We start from the raw sequence: 22758 nt of genomic DNA, 5'->3' as shown, positions 1-22758 counted from the left end.
TACATGTTTATTCAGAGAAAGTACGTTTTTGTGTCTGATTTCGTAACTTAATTAATAGTTAGCACTAATTAATTAGCATATTTGAGGTCACCCCCGGGAACCATTAAGATTGACACTTAGATCGTGAAAATCCGATCATTAGAACAAAAGTTATTCAGGGTGATATCTTTTTTTTTTTGCCGACTGTACAGTTAATAAGTGTTAAGGGAAAAAAATTTATTTATTTACTTTTAAAAAATAAAAAATAATTGTATTTTAAAAGAAAAAATCCATTAATTAAGAAATTATTTTTTTTTATTTCTAATGGCAAGGCAATACAAAGAAATAATTAACACAACAAATTCAGAAAAGAACAGATGACATAAAAGAAATCGACCGAAGTCATTGCTTCATTAAAAGTTCTCAGTTCAAAAACATGAAAACTAGTATCAGTGAAAGCTATTTAACACTCAAAAGTAATATTTAAAATCTGAAAAATTTAATGTCATTAATGCAAAATATTAAGGTTATTAAATATCTGTAAAATATTACCTCAAAATTTTATTTTCGATGAAAAAGTTAAAAAATGAAAAGAATTTTTTAAATCTAAACACACAATGACAGCAATTGTTTAAATTGAGTTACCTTTGCAGATCGGGAGCATTCTAAATACCAAAACTTAACATGGCGGTTTCCAACAGTAACAAAATAATTTCCATTTGATGCAAATGAAAGAGCTTTAACCTATAACAAAATAAAAATAGTAATTGAAGAAAGCAATAAAGAAAACAATAAACTAGTAAGATCTGATAATCATTAACAAAAAAATATATTTCCAAAGTACAAAAATAACAGTTTAAAGGCATTTTTTTAAAAAATTTCTTTATAAAAGTTCTTTTAGAAATAATAAAAAAAATAAACTATTTGGGTATTTTAAAGTCAAAAGTTAAGCTGTCCTTTTTCAAAAGTAAAGCTTTAATGTAACCTAAATTTTTGAGAATATTTGACTCATTAAAAACAGACAAATATGTTGAAACATTAAAAAAATAAAAAAAATAATTAAAAAAATAAAACAAAATAAAATCACCAACTTCGCATGATTTTTTTCATCTAGCTGAAAATCAATGAATGATTCTTAATTTTTTCCGTATATTTTTAAGAACATAATTAATGCAATGAGGAAGTAGGTAATTTTTCAAGTAGTGAATATCATGTGGAAACAATGAGCCATTCCTATCCCCATAAAGAAATCAGCTAGAAATGGGCAAAACTTGATCCACTTGTTAAAAGTTTTAAAAATAGCATGTTATTCATAAGAGGCTTAGTTCACATGGCAAAAGACAGTAAAAAACTCGTATTAAGGCAATAAAAACTAAAAACAGAAATACAAAATAACTAAAGTTCAACACTATTTAAAGCAATAACACTGTGAAGATTTGTTTTAAAACATTCCTAAAATTAAAACTCTTAACATAAAAAGGAATAAAATAGAAAATCATTTAAAAAGTTATTTTTAAATTGAAAGTTAGTTTTAAGGTTAGATACAACCAAACGAAAATAAATGTTCAATTATATTAAATTTTGCGTGAGTGAGAGAAAAACAATAAATTCTGTATCGCTAAGATTTTCATGATAAAAAAAATAGTTAAACATTCATATCAGTTAAAAACTGCTTTAAACATATCATGATAGAACATTACACCTTAAAAAATTCGATACATTTTTCACAAATTTTCTGGTAAAATTTACAATTAAATGATAATTGTATAAAAAAAAATTCATTCAATTAAGGAAAAAAATATGATATCAGAGAAAATAAACTTTCATAACCAGCAAGTTATCTCATTAAAATAAACTAACACAAATAAATAATTTCAGTTTTTACAAAATTTCACAAATAAAACTAAACCTACTTTACAAGATACTTTGTTGGAAGCAACTTTAACATTATTTTTCCAGTCCCAAACATTGACTATCATATCATGCTGGGATCCAACTGAAACCACATACTTCAAATTGGGAGAAAATGCCTAAAACATTATAAATAGTTAAAAACAAGACTTTATAGACAGACATAGAATAAAAACCATTTCCCAGTATCAGCTCAAAAATCATTTCTAATACATTGATAATATTTAACTAAATATTGTTATTTGTACAAATAACAATATTGTACAAATTTGTATTAAAGAATTAATCTAGAGTTAAGAGGGAGCATTAATTATAAACATCATCAATTTAGCTTCCCTTGTTCATGATAAGCTACAAGTTTTGGTTGAATTGAATGATGCATGTGATTTTGCTAGCATAGATAAAAGTAAAAATGGAAAGGAAAGAACTATTTACAAGTAACTTTATATAGTTAACATACTAAGTTATGACTAATTTTTTTTTTAAATGATACTGGTAATACATTTTTATTATTATGTATAATTTTTACCATTAGATAAAAATAGGAATAAATGAATAAACCTAAAATTATATAATTTACTTAGCTAATAATGATTGTTATTTCCGAACAAAAACTTAAAACCAATACTTAGCTGCTTTTAAAAAAAGCAGTGACAGAACTAAACATTTTTCTCCAGTTTTATAATACATTATACACATCTTAAATTTGATATTATATCTATAAAGTTGCTGCAGTGTGCAATTAAAAATAAAAAAACTGGTAAGAGAAGTATGATATTTTTCATAAATGTTTGAGAGAAACATAATACTTTGACAACCAAGACATGTTAACAATTAAAGTGATTACAGTTAGTTCTAAACGAGGCAATTGTGCTGTTTTTAAAATAGAATAAAAGCTAAACTTTGTTATCCATATGAATTGACTAACATGTTTTACTTTTTCACCAAGATGAAGTGGTCACTTCTAACGCTCCGTCCATATAGGATATCAGATGCTCCGATCAATGGACATTAGTAACTTAATTCTAACATTTGGGATTTCTAAGCTATAATTATAACTGTTTCGGTGCACATGGAGTCTGTAACCAGGGATCAGAGTTATCGAATGAGGAGTGCATACTGCATTATATAACGTGATAGATTAGAATTTGTATTAGTATTTTAAATTTAGAGATAATCATAGCACTTAATTTCAATTTGGTCAGAATGTGTTTTCATGAACCTTATTCAAATAAAGATGACTTGTTACTTCTATAATGATTGCTCTTTTCTATCATAATTGCTTTTTTTTTTTAAGTGTTAATGGGAATGTCTAATTCGTCTAGCATTGTCATTTTAAATTTGTAACTTGCCGATTCAATGTTACATTAAATATTTTTCATTGTATCAAATTTCTCATTAAAAATATGAATCCATTGTGTCTGTGTAGTTTCTTATTTATGGAAAGTTGCTGGTCTCTACCAGATGAATCTTTACAATCTTCTCTTGGATGGAGTGCGTTATCCTCACTATGTGTGGCTATTTTATATTTTGGAAAAAGAGTGTCATGAGCCAAGTTCTACTGATTACACACATTGTATTGTGCGACTTTGAGGAGAACTCCTCCAGATTAAAAGACTGGGGCTGACTGCTGCTATAGTAACAAGCGAGAGCATATTTCTGATGGGGGTGCAATGGAGGAATGAAGGTGCCACTTGGTTTAACTCATGCTGACCTATTATAAGGTCAAGACAAAACTATTTACCCCACACCCCAATTCAAAGTGGCATTTCCTTATTACCATGGTAACCGCAACGACGAGAGACTGATGTCTGGAGTTCTCCAGAAAGCCGCACTACATATAGATCTATAATAGTAAATTAGAAATATTCAATTTCAAAGTCTGCTTACTACACAATTAATTCCATATTTATGGCCCTGAAATTCTGCTACTTGAATTTTTTCCTGAACATCCCAAACTCGAACATGAGGCTGGTGTCCGCACTGAAATTTAAAATCATAGCATTAATCAAGTTCAAACAAAGACACACAAAAAATTGATAATAATGTTAATAAATTAAAAAAAACAAACAGTATTGGTCAATCAGTTAATCAGTGGGATAAAAAACAATTACAAAAACAGTAACAGTTCATTATTTTTTAAAATTGGGACTTTTTAAAGTTATAAGTTTTCATAGTTTTTCTCATCTTTTTTAACAAAACAAACTTTCTCTGATCCTTTTTATACAAAACAAAAGAGTAGAACAGTTACCCAGTATGATATCAACGTAAACCATTTTACACAAAGTTAATATTAAAAAGAAAAATATTCAAAAGCAATAATACTAAATAAAAGTGCTATATTAAATAATGGCTATCGAAGAGTATCTTAAATAATGTCAACAAAATAATACCTCTCCTGTAGACAAATATTTGCCATCTGAAGAAAATGACAAGGAAGTGATTGTCTTTTTGGAACTACTGAGAATATGGCCTTGTTTATTTTTTCGTAGATTATAAATAACAACAACACAACTAGAAAATAAAAAAATAAAACATATACATTATGTTATAATACAAATACAATTAATGTAAGTAAAAATAAAGAAAGCAAATAATACGCAGAACAAATGAAGTAAAAGTACAATTAAAAGTTATAAGGAATCTAGTTTTAAAAGCTACTTATTTCAAAGCAAAATGAATATTTGTAAAAAGTATAACACTATGTAAGATGCATGCTATTAATATATTGGGTGCAAGAGCACAAAATAAATTTAATATAAATGTGATATAATTTTTAACTAACAGTTTTGTTCTAGACACAGGTTATGAATATCATGAACAAAATTGTGGTCTTTAATGAAAGTTTTATCTGATTACTCAGCATAGTATAAAATAAAAACTATGAGGATTATAAAAAATTGATCATAATATGATTGTATTGGGTATGATTGATTATGATTGTAGAGCAAAAACTATAGACAATTGCATTTTTATTAATAATGTTCTAATTAGTTTTATAAAAGTCTAGTAATAAAAATCCATTTAAATTTAGCTTAACAAAAAATAGAGAAACAAATAAAATATTAAAAAACAAATATAAGTAGACTGGTTATTTTCAAATAAATTTCACAGATTATTTATTAAAACTTTTATTGTTAAAAAAAACAAACATTTTCAGCAGTTATTTTATAAGAATGGGATGAATATAAACTCTAATTTGTAAATCTGTTTGCGCCTGACAGTTGATATTGATAGCTGGGCCACTGATAATTATTTTCTTGTGGTTTGGAGTCCTGTTTAAGTGGTTAAAAATAAATCAGCAGACAAACTATAAGTCCTGATGCAAATGGGTGGGGTGTTTATTTTTATGGTAAATGTTTTGATTCATGTTATAGAAAATGATAAAATATTTTTTTATGTTAAAAGTTTCGATGAAAAAAAAATTAAAGATCACATTTAGCTCATTTTGACAGCATGTGATTATTTGCAGATGCAAACTAATCAAAAACATAATTCGCATTTGCTGCTTAAGAATACATTTAAAGTTGCATTAAAAAAGCACACAATTGGAAAAATATCTACAGTTGCATTAAAAAGCACACACACAAATAAAGACAAAGTTGTTATGTTTGACAATCTTAGCAAAGGAAAAATTGCTTGAGTATAATTATAACTTAGTAAGTAATGGTTTAATAAGGGGGGAAATTAATTTTTAATCATCTTTAGAGATTCAGTTGCAAACGTCATACATTAAATGATAACTGTGTACATCCCTTATCCATGAAAATAAATTTAATTTTAAATAAATTTAAAAGTAATTTGATAAGGATTACTTTATATACATTATACAGAGAAAGAAATTTTATGATGCAAAATTATTGTTTCGTCTGAAAGCCATAAAAGAAAAATAACAGATCTGAATATTTTTATATTGTGAAATTATGCAAAAATATTCAGTTTAATTTATGCTAAAATTTTATATTTATTATTTCCGATTTTACCTATATTGCTCCTATTAAAAGAATCAAATCAGTTTTAATTAGTAGTAGTGAACATAAAATATTACTTTAAATTAGACATCATAATAACATAATTAAATTAGACATAACTAACATCAATTTAGTTAGAAAAGCTTACAAAATTTATGAAAGATCTGTATCTTTTGGTGCAGCATTACATACGGCAGTTCGAACACTAATTTATTAGAGTCATAAACGACAAAATAAAACATGTTTTTCTTTGATGACAGATTTTCTATTAAAATTATTTTAAAAGAATATATACAAATTATAATTTTTATAAAAATGAAAAGTGTAGCATTTATGAAATTAGAAACAGTTTTAGTTTTTCACACAAAAGTAGAGAGTTTTCAATAAAAAGCTTAGTTAACTTTAACTGGCCTTAATGCTAACTTTATTTTCTACTCCTACGTGGTTATTTGAAGGGAAAATTTCGCTTGTGCGCTGTGAAACTTAAAGAGTGTTAACATTACTGTAAGGGGAAATTATAACCCTATGCGAAATCTCCCAATTATTTATAAATTTAACATAAAATTCTGCTCCAATAAAAAAACAATTTTTTAAAATTAGATTAGATAAATGATATTGCTTAGCATTTATACATAAAACTTACCCAGCAGGATATGCAACAATGCTTGCATTTGGATCACAGTCAAAAGCAGAATTATTGGAAACAGTTAGACCAAGCACCCTTTCTAGCTTTACCTAAAGACAAAAGAGTTAAGTTTAAAACTATCTATATTATATAAAACGCTAATACGTACGTATGTATGTATGTATCAATAAAACCGATGATATTTCTTTTCTCGCGCTGGCAACAGTTTTAATTTTTAATTGATTGGATTCGGCGCGCAAGAGCACGTAGTGAGCAACCAGATAACAATAACCAGAGTGAGCATTATCAGGTTGTTCAATTCAGATTCATGCACTAAAAACATGACAATATTTAATTTAAACTCAATTAGGAATTAATTAATTAATTGAAGTGAGAATGCTTTAAAAGGCCGCTGTTGAATTGATATTTTTCTACTGGGAGCTACCTTAACGTCTAAAAAACGTTTAAGTGTTTGTATTGAATGCATTGAATTTTTTTTTATATTTCGCGCTTATTTACGCATTGAATTTTCACGCTTTAAAATGCAGAATATTAGTGAAGCAATATTTGATAATTTATTTTGCTAATATGTTTCTTATTTAGCTAATGTTTTGATTTTTTCACCATGTACAATCTAAATAGCTAATATACTTTTTTAAAAGCCAATAAGAACATTGGTAGAAATCTTCTACATAAGTACAATACTATGTCTTTTATGATAAAATACTATGTCTTTGATGATAAAATACTATGTCTTTGATGATAATATATTATGTCTTTGATGATAATATATTATGTCTTTGTGCTAGAACATTGTGTTCATTGGCGAGCGAGCGCAGCGAGCCACTGTTCACGGCGTGAACCACATAGGATTGCGTAGCAATTCTCGGGGGTTGGCGAGCAGGGGGCGGAGCCTCCTAGTCTAGATTAAAGCTTTTGTTCATAAAACCGTAGTTATTAAATGATAATTCAATGAATAACTCCACCATAGGGGCAAGTTAAAAATTAAAATTGGTAATAAAATTATATCTTTATAAATTCGTTTATAAGGTGAATACAACTATTCTAGCTACATTTATTTATTGCATCCTATGTGTACATATGTACTAATTCTTTCACAAATCTGTAATTGACTATAGGGATCATGAAGCCTATAAACAATACACATAGATGTAACAAATATGATAATATCGCGTAAATGAATGATAATAATACACATCGAAAACGACAACATCGTAATAACTTTTGAAAACTATAATGATTGCATATGATAACAACTCGATCATTATAGACAACTAAATACATCAAAAAGATAATATCGAGAATATTATACAGAATTATAATTATTGAATATATTTTATTCTGAATAATAATATAAATTAAAGAGAAAAAATATTAAAATATATTATTAAACATACAATATTTTTTTTGGAATGCATCTCAACATTAAAATTTGTACTTATTGGTTATACGGACCAATGTTCGTGTTGGTGGCAACTTGGAAGAGCATTCGTCAACATGTGGCCCCTGTATGGCAAGTGCCAAAATTTGTTCGTAAATATTAAATGTTTGGTGAAGTTTTATATAGTAACTTTTTGACGTTTTATATAATAACTTTTTAAATTACTTTCAATAATTTGAATAACGAACATAATTTAATACAGCAGGTAGGATTCTGAGCTGCAACAGGGAGGTAAGATAGTGAAAACAAAATTAATTGGCATCAAAGGCTGCAAGAGCACAATAAAATTATACTGTGTGACTGAAGAAAACATTTGTAAACAGAATAATTTTAAATTTACTAGCAATAAATTTATAGAAGAATTGCTACACTTTTATAAATCGCTTCATTTCCCTTCCTTTTTAATTCTGTACAGTTTGATATGATCTAGAATCGACTATATGGCGCTAAATCTGTTAAAAATTTAACCCAATAAAATAATTTAAAAAAAATCATGACAGAACAGATTTTTTTTATCTTTAAAAGGAACTCATACATATATGAAACTAAATCTGAAACAAGTGAATCAGGTGGCGAATATTGTTCAGGTAATAAAAACAATAAGATTTGAGAAGAAAAAAATAATAGGATGTCACATGATTATAAAATCAGCAAATGTTTAAAATTTAAATCTGCAATAATGGAATAATTACAACTATCAAAACATGCTAAAAACATCCTTTTATAAAATTATTACCGCCGTTTTGAAAAGTCAAATATTTGTCAAGCTTGTTTTAAAATTAAAAATCTCTTTTTTTTTTGTCTGAATAATAAAATTTTTTCAAATTAGAAAATCAGCGTTAGAAAAAATTAAATTAGTTTTGAAATGTATGTGGCATATAAATAACAAATATTCTCCTGCCTTTACAAACAAAAAGAACTATGTGACAGATGTAAATTAAACTTTGTGTGGAAATTGAAGAGTGAGAGAAAATTATTGAGGGGGAGGTTAAAAGAATCCAGAACTGTTTTTGATCAGCATTCACTCAAACATTCAATAAGGTAAATCTATCTTCAATAGGTGTCTGAAAAGTGTGTGATATTTTAAAATGAACTTTACAGCAAAGAAAAAGAAATATTGAAAGTTACAAAGACTTTTATTAACTTTAAAACCATGTTGAATCGTTAACTTCAAATTTTGCAATTTAACCTTTTGCTTATGGCTGGTATAACAGGTAGACCAGAATGACGGGCTTCATCATACTAAGTGGCGTAAGCAAAGGGTTAAGCAGATGCACTAGAAAATTTTTTTAGAGCCCTTCTGTAAATTAAGAAATGTAGCTCATATCTAATTAAAATGCAAAATAAGTAAAAATAAAATATAAATTTAGTAATCAATTTATCTTTCAGTACATTGTAAAGTTTAAATTTAAAGCATTTTCCAAGTGTAGATATTTTTGTTTATAAAATTAAATGTTCTCAGAACAACTGTAATTTTAGTACGGACTTTGGTCCACTGTATCAAATAAAAGAAAAAACATTATTAGGATGTACGGAAGAACTTAGATCAGTGGTTCCTAAATAGTGTTCCGAGGAACCATAGGGTTCCGCGGAAGAATTACAGGCGTTCCAAAAGAGTTATAATTGTTTTAATCAGTAACCTTTGAAACCTTCAATTAAAAAGTAGATCAAATCAATAGTCCATTTTCTATTTCAAATTTCGGTTGCTCTTATGAGATTATTTAAAGTAAAATGCCATTGAAAAAGAAATGAATAATGTTTTAATAAATATAATTTTTCTAATAACAATATTCTTATATAAATTATGAAATATATTGCATAAATTATGAAAATATTATGCTTTTATAAAACTTTCATTAATATTTTCCTTCGCGCTTTTCAAATGAAAATAAAATTATCGAATTTGTTAATAAAGAAATGTTTCCTTAATAACGATCTTCAACGTTAACAGTAGTTCGTTTTAGTTTTTATTTCGAAGAAAACCATATTTCTGTTTATTTTATTCATTTTCAGCTACAAGAATGCATTACACCTAAAACAAATTTATCACTAGATTAGATACAGCTCTGTCACTTCGAATTTAACTGTTGGACATAAAAACTGTTTAAAGATTATTAACGATAAAACTATGAAAAAAGTTCCATCTTTTTAAGTGATTATAAAATAAAGTCTTTTGAGGTAAATACGTTCTTTTGTGGTAATAAAGTTAGGGTTCCGACGAAAGGTTAAATAATTAGGGTTCCATTACCGAAAAAAATTGCGAACTGACAATTCAGATAGTAAAAATTTTTGTAGTTGAAAATTTTATGCATAACTAATTTTTTTAAAATATTTGTTGACTTTGTGTTTATTTTGCTGATAATTTATTTTTGTCTCAAACGAAAATATTAAAAACAAATTTAAAGCGAAAGATATAAAAAAAAATTTATAAATTCAATTTAATATACAAATTTTTTTTTTTTTGGAATTTCAAACTTTTTTCACAACACATTAGAAATAAACATTTTATTTGTTGTAAACATCGAAACGCACCACCGTTCATAAATAATTTCAAACCAAAATAAATACTTAAACGAAAAAAAAATATATATATTTTTTTTTAAAACTACATATGAATGAAGATATAGAAACATCAAAATGTATAAAAATTCCAATTTATTCGGAATGGTTTGATTCGCATTTAAAAAAAAATATATCGAATCATTCCTAGCTTGATTTAAAAGGGTCATTTGTAGAGGTATTCAAAAGAATATAAAACCGCTGTTTACTTCTCTTAGACATAAGAAATAACATTACACAAGAATAAAGAACTTTCAAGGCAACTTAATTCCTCTCTGCAACCTGTATAAACATCATTCAGAACCTGCGGGGCAGCGCCACTTTAATTGATGCTTGACAAGTTACATCCTACCAAGAATTTCTTAATCCAACCAGCTTAAAAAGTCACGGCAATTCATTACCGTTTTTTTTTTTTTAAATACAATAAGGCTACACATAATGCGATTAATCAATACGATTTTATCAACAAATTCACAATTGATGAATGGCGAGTCCTTAAAAAAAATACTTCGCTATAAAGTTTTTGTTTTGAATCGGGGAACGCAAGTCAAGCGTTCTTAATATTTTCACTTATTATCGCCTGCTATTTTGTTTCTTTTCAAAAGATAAATCTATGACACTTGATCAGGGTCAAGATTATAATCGTTTTTACAAGCACATCACAATCAGGTAAAGATCGACGAATATGGTCTAAGCAGGTGGTGCTTAAAAAGGAGGCGGATTAATTATTGCATTTCGAATCTAAAAGCTTTATTTATTATTGCTTTTATTTATTTTGTTTGCGATGACGTATGTAGTTTAGATCTATTGTTTAACTAAGTAATTCTAGTAGATGGAACAACAATAATAGACGTAAAGTAGGTTATTGTTGTTTCATTAGTATTCCTTCTCTTAAAAATCTCTTGCCATTCTCTTATTCAAAAAAAATTAATTGATAAATAAAATCCAAAATAGGTTCGTTCGTAAAGAGATCCTTCACATAAATTTCAAAAATGGACACTACAAAAAACATTGACTCAAAAATAAATTAATAATTTAATAAAAATAAATAAATTAATAAATAAAAAACTTTATACAAGTGGTTCTCAAACGTTGTTCCGCAAAACCCTTAAGTTCCGTAAGTTTATGAAATTATTTCAGGTAAAATGCCAATGAAAAAAAGAAATGGCAATTTTTTTAAAAGAATAATTTTATAATAACAATATTTAATAATAACTGAAAGTTATTCAATCACGCATTTGAATTTAAAAGTGTCTGGTGTAAAACATCTTTAAATTTAAATGTTGATATTTTAAATTTACATTTTGTGCTGTACTTAGCACACATGTAGTGACAGTATAATTGTTCAGCAATAAAATAATATTTTTTGCTCTTTTAGAATCTACTTAATTAAAATTTTTATAAAATTAATTTTTAATACAATATTTTGTTAGCTCTTACTTTTTATGTTTCCTCGTTTATTAATTTGCTCTCAGCATTTTAATCTCTATGTTAAATCTATTTATTAACATAACTTTAGAGCATTGTTTCTCAACGGGGGCGGTACCGCCCCCCTGGGGGCGTTGGGAGTATGCTGAGGGGCGGTGAACTTGCTTTGGACGGTAGGGGGGCATTGGGTATGTTTTGGGCAGTAGGGGGGCGATGAGCATGTTTTGTCATTCGAATTTAATTTCAAAACTTACAAATTAAATTGTATTTATTTAATAAATAAAATTAATCTAAAATTAATATTAAAGAAAAAAAAATGAAATTAATATAATAAATTAAGATTATCCGATACACCTTTTGTACCACAAATAAAACGAACTTGTACGACAACTATTCTCCGATCCGAACCAACACAGCACAGCGCATGAGTCAAAAGTTTTTGCCTCTGATTCATTCAAGCTATTTCGCGAATGGCTCTGACCCATTCATGCCATTTGGCGGAAATCAAAGTTCATGAGCTTTCGATATGAATGTTTGATTTGACCGGTGTTTCTTATGATGATTTTCGTTACCTTCCTTACAGTTTTTTCCCAAGTTTCGATTCGATCTCATTGTTTATTTGGCCAGGTATGTCCGAGAATTAGTTCTTTACCATAAATTATTTATTAATTTAGAGAAATTGTTTATTTTCTTCCATCGTTTATGTTTACTGCCACCAACAAATGTCGGTTAACAAAATAAAAGTGTCATCTATACCATGCCACGAACTTGAAGTTTGGATTTGTTCAATCGCTGTTGAACTCTCAACTGCCCATGTGTTTACTCTGTAACAAAGTTTTATCTTATGAGACAATGCAATCATTCCGTTAGCAGGAGCATTTGCAAAAAACTCATCCTAAAAAACAAAATAAAAAAATTTCATTTATTCACGAACATCAAATACAAGTTTCTGAAGGCACCTTCGGTCTCAGGGTTGATAGCAACCTCATCACAAAAATACGACGATGGTTTGATAGCTTATAATAGTGCTAATTCTGGGAAAGCTCATACCATCGGCTCAGAGTTGATACTGTCGGTTGTCAAAGAAGTTTTAGAAACAGTTTTACACCATCCAGCTGCATCCAATGTAATAAAAAATATCCCATTAATACAGCGCGGGGACGAAATGATGAGATTGCTGAAGACGTTGAAGTTTCTTTATGCAAACTTTTGATATCCAACGAATTTTCCCTTCAAGTTGATGAATCAACGTTGCCATGCACTGTAAGTTTTACTGTAGGCGTAGATATGGTTTGTAAAGATAGGAAAAAGTATTCAATAGATGCTTTTTGCAAGAAGCTTGATTGTAGATACCAAAGGTATATCTATTTTTAATACTGTCCAAGAAAAAAACATTCCTCTTGCGAATATTATGTCAATTGCCACTGATGGAACTCCTGCAATGGTGGGTCGACATCGTGGGTTTATCGCCCTTTTGAAAATGGAAATATCAGATATTTCAGCTGTTCACTGAGTGATTCACAGGCAGCATTTAATAGGAAAAAATTTCAGCAACAGTTTGCATCAGTTATTGCAATATGTCATATTTGCTGTGAACAAAATTCACAGTAATGCTCTCAACGATTGATTATTCAGATTGCGTATGATGAAGAATTCAATCACTTTGGTACTACAAACCGAGATTCGCTGGCTTTCCAAAGGAGCCTGTCTCAATAGGTTATGGAATTTTTTTGATTCTGTGCTTGTGAGTTCCTCTGCAACAGAGATGTAGCTCTGAGAAACAGACTGCTACAATTTAGGAAAGACTTTGGCGGATTTATTCGTAAAATTTAATTGCATTAATTTACAATTTCAAGGCGACGAGCTCAGTTTGATCCCTACAAAATCAGTCATTTCTGCCTTTCTGAAAAACCTCATTTTGTGGAAGCAAAATTTTGTTTGGAATGAGTTTAGCCAAGCAGGTGAAATTCACTCTAATGATGCACAAGAATATTGCCAATACCTTGACTCTTTGCACGTGGATTTTTCTGACCGTTTTAAAGATGTTTTGTTCCCTCAATGGGCTCAATCCCTCAATGGGTTATGAACCCTTTTGTGAATATTGAAGCAGCAGAGGTTCATATTTATGAGGAATTGGTCGAATTTTCAACTAATGAAACTTTGAAGTGGTGATCGTCCCACACAATTTTGGCTTCAATTTCAATTTTCCTCCACCCTGGACTGCGGACTATCGCTAAAAAGTTTTTAAATGCCTTCCCTTCCTCCTACCTTGTTAAACGTGGATTCAGTCATGTTACGGATCTTGTCACACAAAAAAAAGAAGAAATCAACTCGAAACTGTACAATGATGAGACTTGCGTCTTCACCTCACTAAAAGTGTTGAACCCAACGTTAAGAAATTAATGTTTCCTTGATACTACTTTTTAGTGTAAAATTTTTTTTGGGTGTTTTTCTAATTATCTAATTAACAATAAATTATTCTTTTTAAGCATACGTTTCTATGTCGTATATTTTTTTTACATTACCGTATTTATTTTAATTAATAGACTGCGATTATCTGCCGTAAGAAAAGCATTGAGTTAATGTATACATTATTTTTTTTAAAAACCAAAGAAATCTAACTCTTAATAAATTGCTTAATGTTGTCTCTTATAATTCAGCACACCTTGCTCCGTCACCATGCTCTAAATAACTGGATTTTCACAAAGGGGCGTTGAAATGTTTTTTGCTCCTTTAGGGGGCGGCAACGTTAAAAAGGTTGAGAATCTATGCTTTAGAGTTTTCTTTAAAAAACTTAATTTTAATAGATACTAATCTTTAATCATCATGGGGAAATGAAGCTAATTAATTTTAGGATGTTATAGATGGCAATTAATAATTTTTGATGTGTATAATAAATTACGTAATTGTGAAGTTCGACTTTTTCCTCACGTGTGCCTATCATAATAAGTTTTTGGACCAAAAAATGAATACTTAGGTGGTCATATTGGATCACTAAATTTTCATTGCTGGTGTGAACCCTTTATATATTTGTCATAGCAATGGGTGACTATTCACCATTATACAGGGTGTTCCAAAATTCTCTTTAAAACTTCAAAAATTCATAACTTCGAAAATAAACAAGATATTTATATTCTGTCTTTTGCCTGTATTACTGCAACTAATAAAGTTTTGTTTAGTACACTTCAACATGCGCACCATTGGTCGCCCTAAGCACTTCCAGTCTGTAATCAATTTCAAGCCAGGTGATGTAAAGATAATTTTGGAACACCCTGTATTTTTTACTTGTATATTTAGGAGTTGGTAGATCTTAAAGTTTCATTTATAAAATCAGTGTTCTGGGAACCACTGTTTTAAGGCATCGTGCCTTTAATAACGCCTTGCAGAGAGTTGCTATCGAAGGTTTACGTGAGCGCATCTGTGAATTTTTTGAAGTTAACAAGTTTGGAACGTGCTGTTGAATCTTAATAATTAGGGAGGTAAGCAAAGAATACTATTTTATTTAAGAAGCACGTATTTGGCAGGTTCTAAAGTAAATAAGTTATTATTTTAACATTATGCGACATCATATCTGGCTTCCATTTCGACAGATGTAATAAACTTCATAAATAGGCAAAGAAAAAAAAAAAAGGGGGGGGGGTCAAAACATTGCAAAGAAATGAAGTGCAACTTTATTCCTGAAAATCGAATCTTAATTAAAAACTAATCAGAACTAGAGAAGTAAGTAAAATTAGAGAAATTCTGATGCGCTCACCTGAACTTAAAAAAATACACAAATGCGTTCACGTACGTAAACCTTCGATAGCAACTCTCTGCGAAGCTTTATTAAAGGCACAATGCCTTAAAACAGTCGTTCCCAGACCACTAATTTTTAAAACTTTAAGATCTACTAACTTCTAAATATATAAGTAAAAAAAACGTTTTGAATGTAAACAACAATTAAAGTTTACGATTAGGCGCAACTAATTAAACCTCAGTAAATTTCCCACGGATAAATTAAACTTTTTAGAAGTTCAACAGCACTCATTGCAGCGATCTGTTTTTATATTACTTTCTAACCAACATAAAGAAAATAATGTTAAGAGAGATGGTTTAAACCTTTGACAGCATTCATTGAACTTAAGAGGAAACCGGGAACTGCTTATAAGGGTATAGGGGCTACATTTTCAGGAGGCAGCTTAATTTTGAAAGTAATGCAAATCCGATGAAAAAAAGTTTTTTGTTCTTCAAAGAAGTTCACAGTTACTCAAAAATTAATCCTGATAAATTAATATATTTTAGGCAGAGTTGGGTTTTCGAAATCAAAATTTTGTTTTTGTCACAAGTATCGAAAACAGTTAAAACCGTTAAAGGACCATGAATGATAGTGATAAAAATCATAATACAAGTGAAGATTTTTATGGCATATATTTATCTTTATAGTTTCAAACTACTTTGCCATTTTAATGCAAGGCAATAATGGTATAAATTATTATTCCATTCCTTAAAGTGCTTTTCTTATTATTAGAATGTTAAGACGATTAGCTATAATTGAAGCAGACCTTTAGTAACTTTATTTATGCAATAAATTTTTTTCAAGACATTTTCCTTCCAACGTACGCAACATTTTATAAGAAATTAGTTAATACTTAACCTTAAACTTTACAATCCATATGCTAGCTAATACAGAAATGCAAATATTTAGGTTTTTGATACTTTTAGGCATGGCGGTTTTATCCACGGTATTTTTACCCTCAAATGATTCCGGTCATAAATTTGACATCCTTGATGTTAGGCGTGTCCATCAAACCACTATTATTTAGAAATTGATTAAAAAATTTTTTTCTATTTTTTCGAATTCCAGGAGATTTTTCAAACTAAAGTACGAATGTAATTAAACTAAAAATAAATGTTTTTATCGATATTTAAAGATTTTAAATACATTTGGAAAGTGACAATAAGGAATCTATCCATAACACTGAAGAACAAATTTTTTATTGCATTTGTTCAAATAATTTATCTTTCTTAACTCAAGTGTGGGTTTTCAATTATATCATAGCTACAGATTCATAAGCTACGTTTATAAAACTACAGATGTTTTTTAAAAATAAAATTTTTAGTTTATTTTTTTAAACGAAATATACAACTTTGAAAACGATATGCATAACAAAGGATCGCGTAAATGTTGCGACAAATTTCTAGGGTAGTTAGGGTACAAAATCAGGATTAAAATTGCATAGGAACTCATGCCGGGAAATGAAATCATACGCGGTTAGGGGCACTACCTACTATAACTTGCCTAGAATCATATAAGAAACAGTTCTTTGTCATACAGGGTTGGAAAAAAAGTTTTCTTTTTCCCTTCAAAGAAATAGAATAACCCATTTTTCTTTTAAAAATCGCAAGATTAAATAATAATTTATGCTCTAAAATTATAATTTATATATTATTATTATATATTAAACTAAAATTATAATAATAATTTAAGCTATTAAAAGCATTTAAGCTATTATAAGGTATAATCGGAATTTCGACTATTGATTAATATTATCAAAACAATTAAAAAAAATATGTTCCTTTATACAAGCAATGTTTTTTGAATATATTAGCATCAATAAAAACAAACTACATACATACAATAATAATTTGCTTCTGCTGTTAACCGAAAAAAAATTCTAAAAATAAAATGATAAATATTATTGAGAAAAACATCATTCCCAGCTATGCTTTCGATTGTCGCAAACATAATTACATTTTGTTTGCAACAATAAAAAGTATAGTTAACAAAATTATAAAAAGAGAAACTTTTGACCTTAATTTATTCTATAATTAATTTTTTAAAATAATTTTGAAAACTGGAAACATTGAAATGAGACATCATCACTTTAAATTTACTTACATTAAATATTCTATAACTATGTTTTAGCTATTATTCATCACATATATATTCATTTAAAGTAACAGACTCAAATTAGAAAATAAAATAAGGATAAAAATATTTTTATGGGAAATTTTAACTATAACGAATAAAAAATAGTAAACTAAATATATTTATGTAAATAATAAGCTATTTACTTAAGCTATTTAAAAGATTTTTTCTCTTAAAAAGAAAAGAAAAAGAAGAAAGAAAAAGCATTTGGTTAAAATTAGCCAAACCTGGTTATGTATAAAGTTTTAACTTCTACATTTCGACAAATCATAGATTAAAAATGCCATTAAAAAAATTAGCTTGGAGAGAGAAACAGATAGCAGATTAGAGATCAGCGACATGAAAAAATATCAGATATCCGTTTAAAAAAATTTAATGCAACAGAAAGAAAATTATTTTCATTCCCTTGGTGCAATTTAAATGCTTCTATACATTTCTATTCTAAGCTTTTTATTACATTTTAATCCAGGAGAGTTTTTCTTCTTCTTTCTTATTAAATATATGTACACGCTTTTCACCTTACTCACTAGCATTTCCAGACATCTTGAAGTAATTTAGAGTGTTAATTGCCTTGAATATATCCTTAGAACCATAGTATCGTAATTAATCATTTCCCCCCTCCCCTTAAAATGAAAATGCTACCGTCAACTGCTGCACTATAAATTACGTTTTTATTTATTTATAAACTGATTCGCTCATTTACTGAATAGCTGATTCATTACTTTTTATTTTTTTCATGTGATTCGTCCTTTTTTTTTACCTTGATAGTTATGTTTAAAAAATATTTATAATAACAGGGATCTGTTAAGAAGAAATTTGGGTCCGTTAACGGACCCTTCACAAAATATCTTTTCATAAAAACGGACCCTTCACAAAATAATTTATCTTTAAATCGGACCCCTCACAAATTTGTTTGTCTTCATTGTTTTGTTAATCGAATAAACCCTTCCCAGGAAGGGTGGGTGGGAAGAAAGACAGATGTAAACGAACTAAATCTTGTCTTCGGCAGACACTTCTTCGTTTATTCGCCCGAAATGAATATTCTCCGTTTAGCTGTATAGGTTAAATACCAAATATTTATATGTTGCACCGCTAATATAGTAGCTGCAATTGTTTTTTTCTTTTAAATTAAATTTTTTAATTATAATTTTACAGTGTTGAGTATAATCTTGTATGTCTTTACAATTTAAAAACTCTTCGAAAAAGTTTTTTTGCAATAACGGACCCTATTTGCTCAAATTCACAAAAGCGGACTGGTTGAAAGAATGTGACTTAACGTTTATTTTATATTCACACATTACAAGTCATTTTTTCACAATTTTACAAAAACGGACCTTTCACAAAATGTCTGGACACACCCCTGAATAATATAACAAAGAGTAAGTGTGCCGTTTTTATAACTCATGCGCTTGTGCTAAGATCCAGAAATCAACGTCAACGGTAGTTAAAATAATAATTTACTTTCATTAAATAGCTTGATTGCAGTAAATCTTAAGTATCACGAGTAGGCTGCTATCAATTAATAATAGCATCATTTACGTAATCAATAATAAGGTAAAGTTATTTCATTTTTAATTTCAAAAATTAAATTTGAAAAAGAAAAAAAAATCGTGTCTTCCTTAATCTATTATTGTAAAGTCTCTGGGAAAGGTCCCAAGTAATACTAAAAAGAAATTAGGATTATTGTAACTGAATTAATTGTATTTAGACATGGCTTTTAATTTTGAGCAGTTTCAGTTAAAATGTATAATTTTAATGCTACTTTTAAATAATTTAAAAATGTTCTTTTTAGCTCTTAAGACTACAAGATTTGTAATATGTTCAGAAAGTTTATGCTTTCAATACGGGAAATAAATAAATAAAAAAAAATTTTAATTTTTAATTTTCATTACTAAAAAACAATGGTTTAATACACGAGCATACTTAATCAATTTAAGAATATGGAATATCTTATAATTTATAAAAATTCAATATAATTTCTTAGACCTTGATAAATTATATCTACAAAGTATCCCATACACAAAGTATGATATTATATGGCCACTTGAGTGTATTTTAGTTAAGGAAGAAAATTAACTTTAAATCTAAGCAACATCAGGAAAACTCGGAGGAAAAGTGAAAAAAAGGACCATTTAATTAAATGGTCACTGATAGCAATATCAGAAGGAAAAAGGTTCTATAAATGAAATTATTTTCTATTAGTAGGAAATGAGAGTGCTTAAAATTAACCCAAAAGTCACAGCGATATCGTGGATAGCCTTTTAAAAGCAACTTCAAAACCAACACACGAAGCAATAATTTCTCTTTATATTTACCTTTTCTTGAGTGAGTTGATATTCCGAAAAGTTAAAATCCCTTTCTGGTTTCACTTTTAATTCTTCCAAGTTCATATTTGGCAACATCACTTATTCCTCACAAAACACACATTTTAACCACCAAAAACTCAAACCAAGGCATGTTCAAAAACTCCAATCACTTTCCGCGCAAAATCCATAAAGCATTTTCTCATTTTCAATAATAAAAAAAAAGTAGAAACCGAAAAAAAGTTCCGAGATTCGAATAAATCAAGCGGCAATGAGAACACAAAAACATTCGGAAATGAGGGCTGCGCGAGAGGAACTGACGATTGATGAGAAAGATGAGGATGATGAGATCAAGGGCGACCAGTTTCCTCCGGTGGTTTACAAATTGAAATTTGGTAACGCTTCGAAAGCGCTCGAAAGTTCGCATTCGAGTAAATGACTTCAGTTTCGGCTGATCATGGATGCAGGAAGTAAGCGAAACTCCACTTCCCAAATTGGTAAAAAAAATTTATATCGCAACGATCTGTGGGATATTTTTTTCCTTTTTTAAACTAAGGAACTAATAATTATAATAGGAAAATTTAAATTTTAATTACCAGCTGAGCACCTTAATCAAATTTATTATACGCAGAACCAAATATTACAGCATAAATTACGATTTAAAAAAAAAACAGGAATAAAAAAAGCCAACAGGATTTATTTTTTAAAAAAAAAAAGCGTTAAATGTAGAGATTTGAAATTTAAGCTTTAAGTCAGTTCCCCCCCCCCCCTGGATGGAAAAAAAAAAGATAATTTACTGCATGCCTTTGTGCATAAGCTGCAAATTATTTGAATCTGAACCATAGTATTGTTAAAATTTGCTAAAAACCTTAATATGGTGCTAAACTGTACCAAATTATCGTACTTCCTAAATTAAATTATAAAATACTATGATTCAGCTTGAACAGAAACATTTGGTGTATGGCTTAATTATAAACCGTAACACCAAAATTTGCAGTAAGTCAGCAACGTATTGATTACACTAAAGAACAATTTTTTGTTTTAACTTGAATTTTTGATATGATGGTCATGAAATTTTTTATAAAATATCAATCGCGTAAGTATTATGACAAAATTTTGAGGGAGTTAGGGCACATCATCAGGATTAAAATTGCATAGGTGCCAATGTCTGGAAATGACGTCACGCCTCTATTTATTATTAACAGCTTCTCCGGTACTTTTGAACAGGTCATTATAGGGAAAAGCCTCTAGCAGCGTATGACATTTACGGGTATGGGTTCCTATGCAATTTTAATCCTGATAATGTAACCAAAATCTTCTAAAAATTTGTCGCAACATTTGCGAGTCCTTGTTATAACTAATATTTTTAAACTTGCATATTTCAACAAAAAGTAGACTAAATTAGTAATAAAAAAGTAGACTGAGACTCATTTAAAAAAATTTATAGCTTAAGGAGAAAAATAATTTCAGGTTTGAAACTCCCACACCGGAATTAAGAAAGATCACGTGTTCACATAAAATCAGCAGAAAATTGTTCTGCAGTGTTGTCATTCAAATCAAGGCATCCATATTAAGGTTCAATGTTAAATCGAATGTCTTAGAGAGTATAGCACAGTTGTGAGCCGATTATAAAAATCAATTACAACTGTAACTTATTGCCAATAATGATTACAAATTTGTCAATAATTATATATCATATGATCTAGGGACATCTCCCGTGGCAGAATCAAGGGATCTGTCCCTACAGATCGTTACAGAGCTGTCGCAGAACGTTACAGAGTTCTTGCAAAAAGATTTTTCTTTCGAAAATTGAAATTTTTTAGTTTTCTTTTCTACAGAAATTTAAACGTAAAATTTGAATCATGAGATATAGATAATCACTTTTATGAGCGCTCAATTTACGACGATAGTATCGTAAATCGATATAATGTTCCGATTGTATCTTCGGCAGTTATTGATATTGATTTTCAAGTGGATTTTAAATATCCGAATACATTTCAAACAATATGGAAAATTCAAATCGTGCATTTGAGTACTTATATTTTAAAGCAATGATTCTATCGATATTTCGGATGTTATTGCTATTGTTCTCCTTATCCTTAGTTTTTAAATTCGATATTTTTTATGCGTTATTTATCACAACAACCTAATATCGAAGCGAAACACGCATTTAAGTAACCCCTTTTTGAGGTGTCCGATTCACGTGATTTCGTGGTCTATCTTTTTTTCGACAATTTTTTATTAATTTTTTTATTGTGATGATTATTTACACAATGAGAAAAAGCAAATAATTTGTGCGTTCCTCTCAAAATACGAGAATATCACTCATAGTATTAGAATAAAAAATTATTACATGTTCAATTAAATAAAAACTAGGAGGCTTCGCCCCCTGCTCGCTGGCGCTCGACAACCCCCAGAACTGCTTTCGCAGTTCATTTCGGATTGCTTCGCAATCCGATGCTCGCTTTACTCGCTCATTGGATACGTTCTTAACGTCTAGCTTTTGTATACTTTTTTGAATACTGAAGTTCCGAAAACTTTTCACTGTAGAAAATTCTAAACCTGTGCATTTCAATATTAATTTGAAATTGCAAACAGTTCACATATTTTTC

At 28.7% G+C, this 22758-nt stretch overlaps 1 protein-coding gene across 2 annotated transcripts in view; it reads right to left on the bottom strand.

Moving 5' to 3' along the window:
- LOC107456011 (mitogen-activated protein kinase-binding protein 1) overlaps window positions 1-22758 on the bottom strand; it is an 86285-nt gene that overhangs the window by 37036 nt on the left and 26491 nt on the right. For both annotated transcript variants that reach the window (XM_016073776.3, XM_043051177.2), the window contains exons 3-7: window positions 6505-6596; window positions 4284-4404; window positions 3781-3873; window positions 1893-2009; window positions 625-723 (exon numbers count right to left, since the gene is read on the bottom strand). In XM_016073776.3, coding sequence (XP_015929262.1) covers window positions 625-723; window positions 1893-2009; window positions 3781-3873; window positions 4284-4404; window positions 6505-6596 — 522 coding nt within the window. The remainder of the gene's footprint in view (window positions 1-624; window positions 724-1892; window positions 2010-3780; window positions 3874-4283; window positions 4405-6504; window positions 6597-22758) is intronic.

This window comes from Parasteatoda tepidariorum, chromosome 8, assembly GCF_043381705.1.
Source record: "Parasteatoda tepidariorum isolate YZ-2023 chromosome 8, CAS_Ptep_4.0, whole genome shotgun sequence".
In the NCBI taxonomy this organism is placed as follows: domain Eukaryota; kingdom Metazoa; phylum Arthropoda; class Arachnida; order Araneae; family Theridiidae; genus Parasteatoda; species Parasteatoda tepidariorum.
The sequence above is the reverse complement of the archived record's forward strand: the minus strand, read 5'-3'. Positions and strand labels throughout refer to the sequence as shown.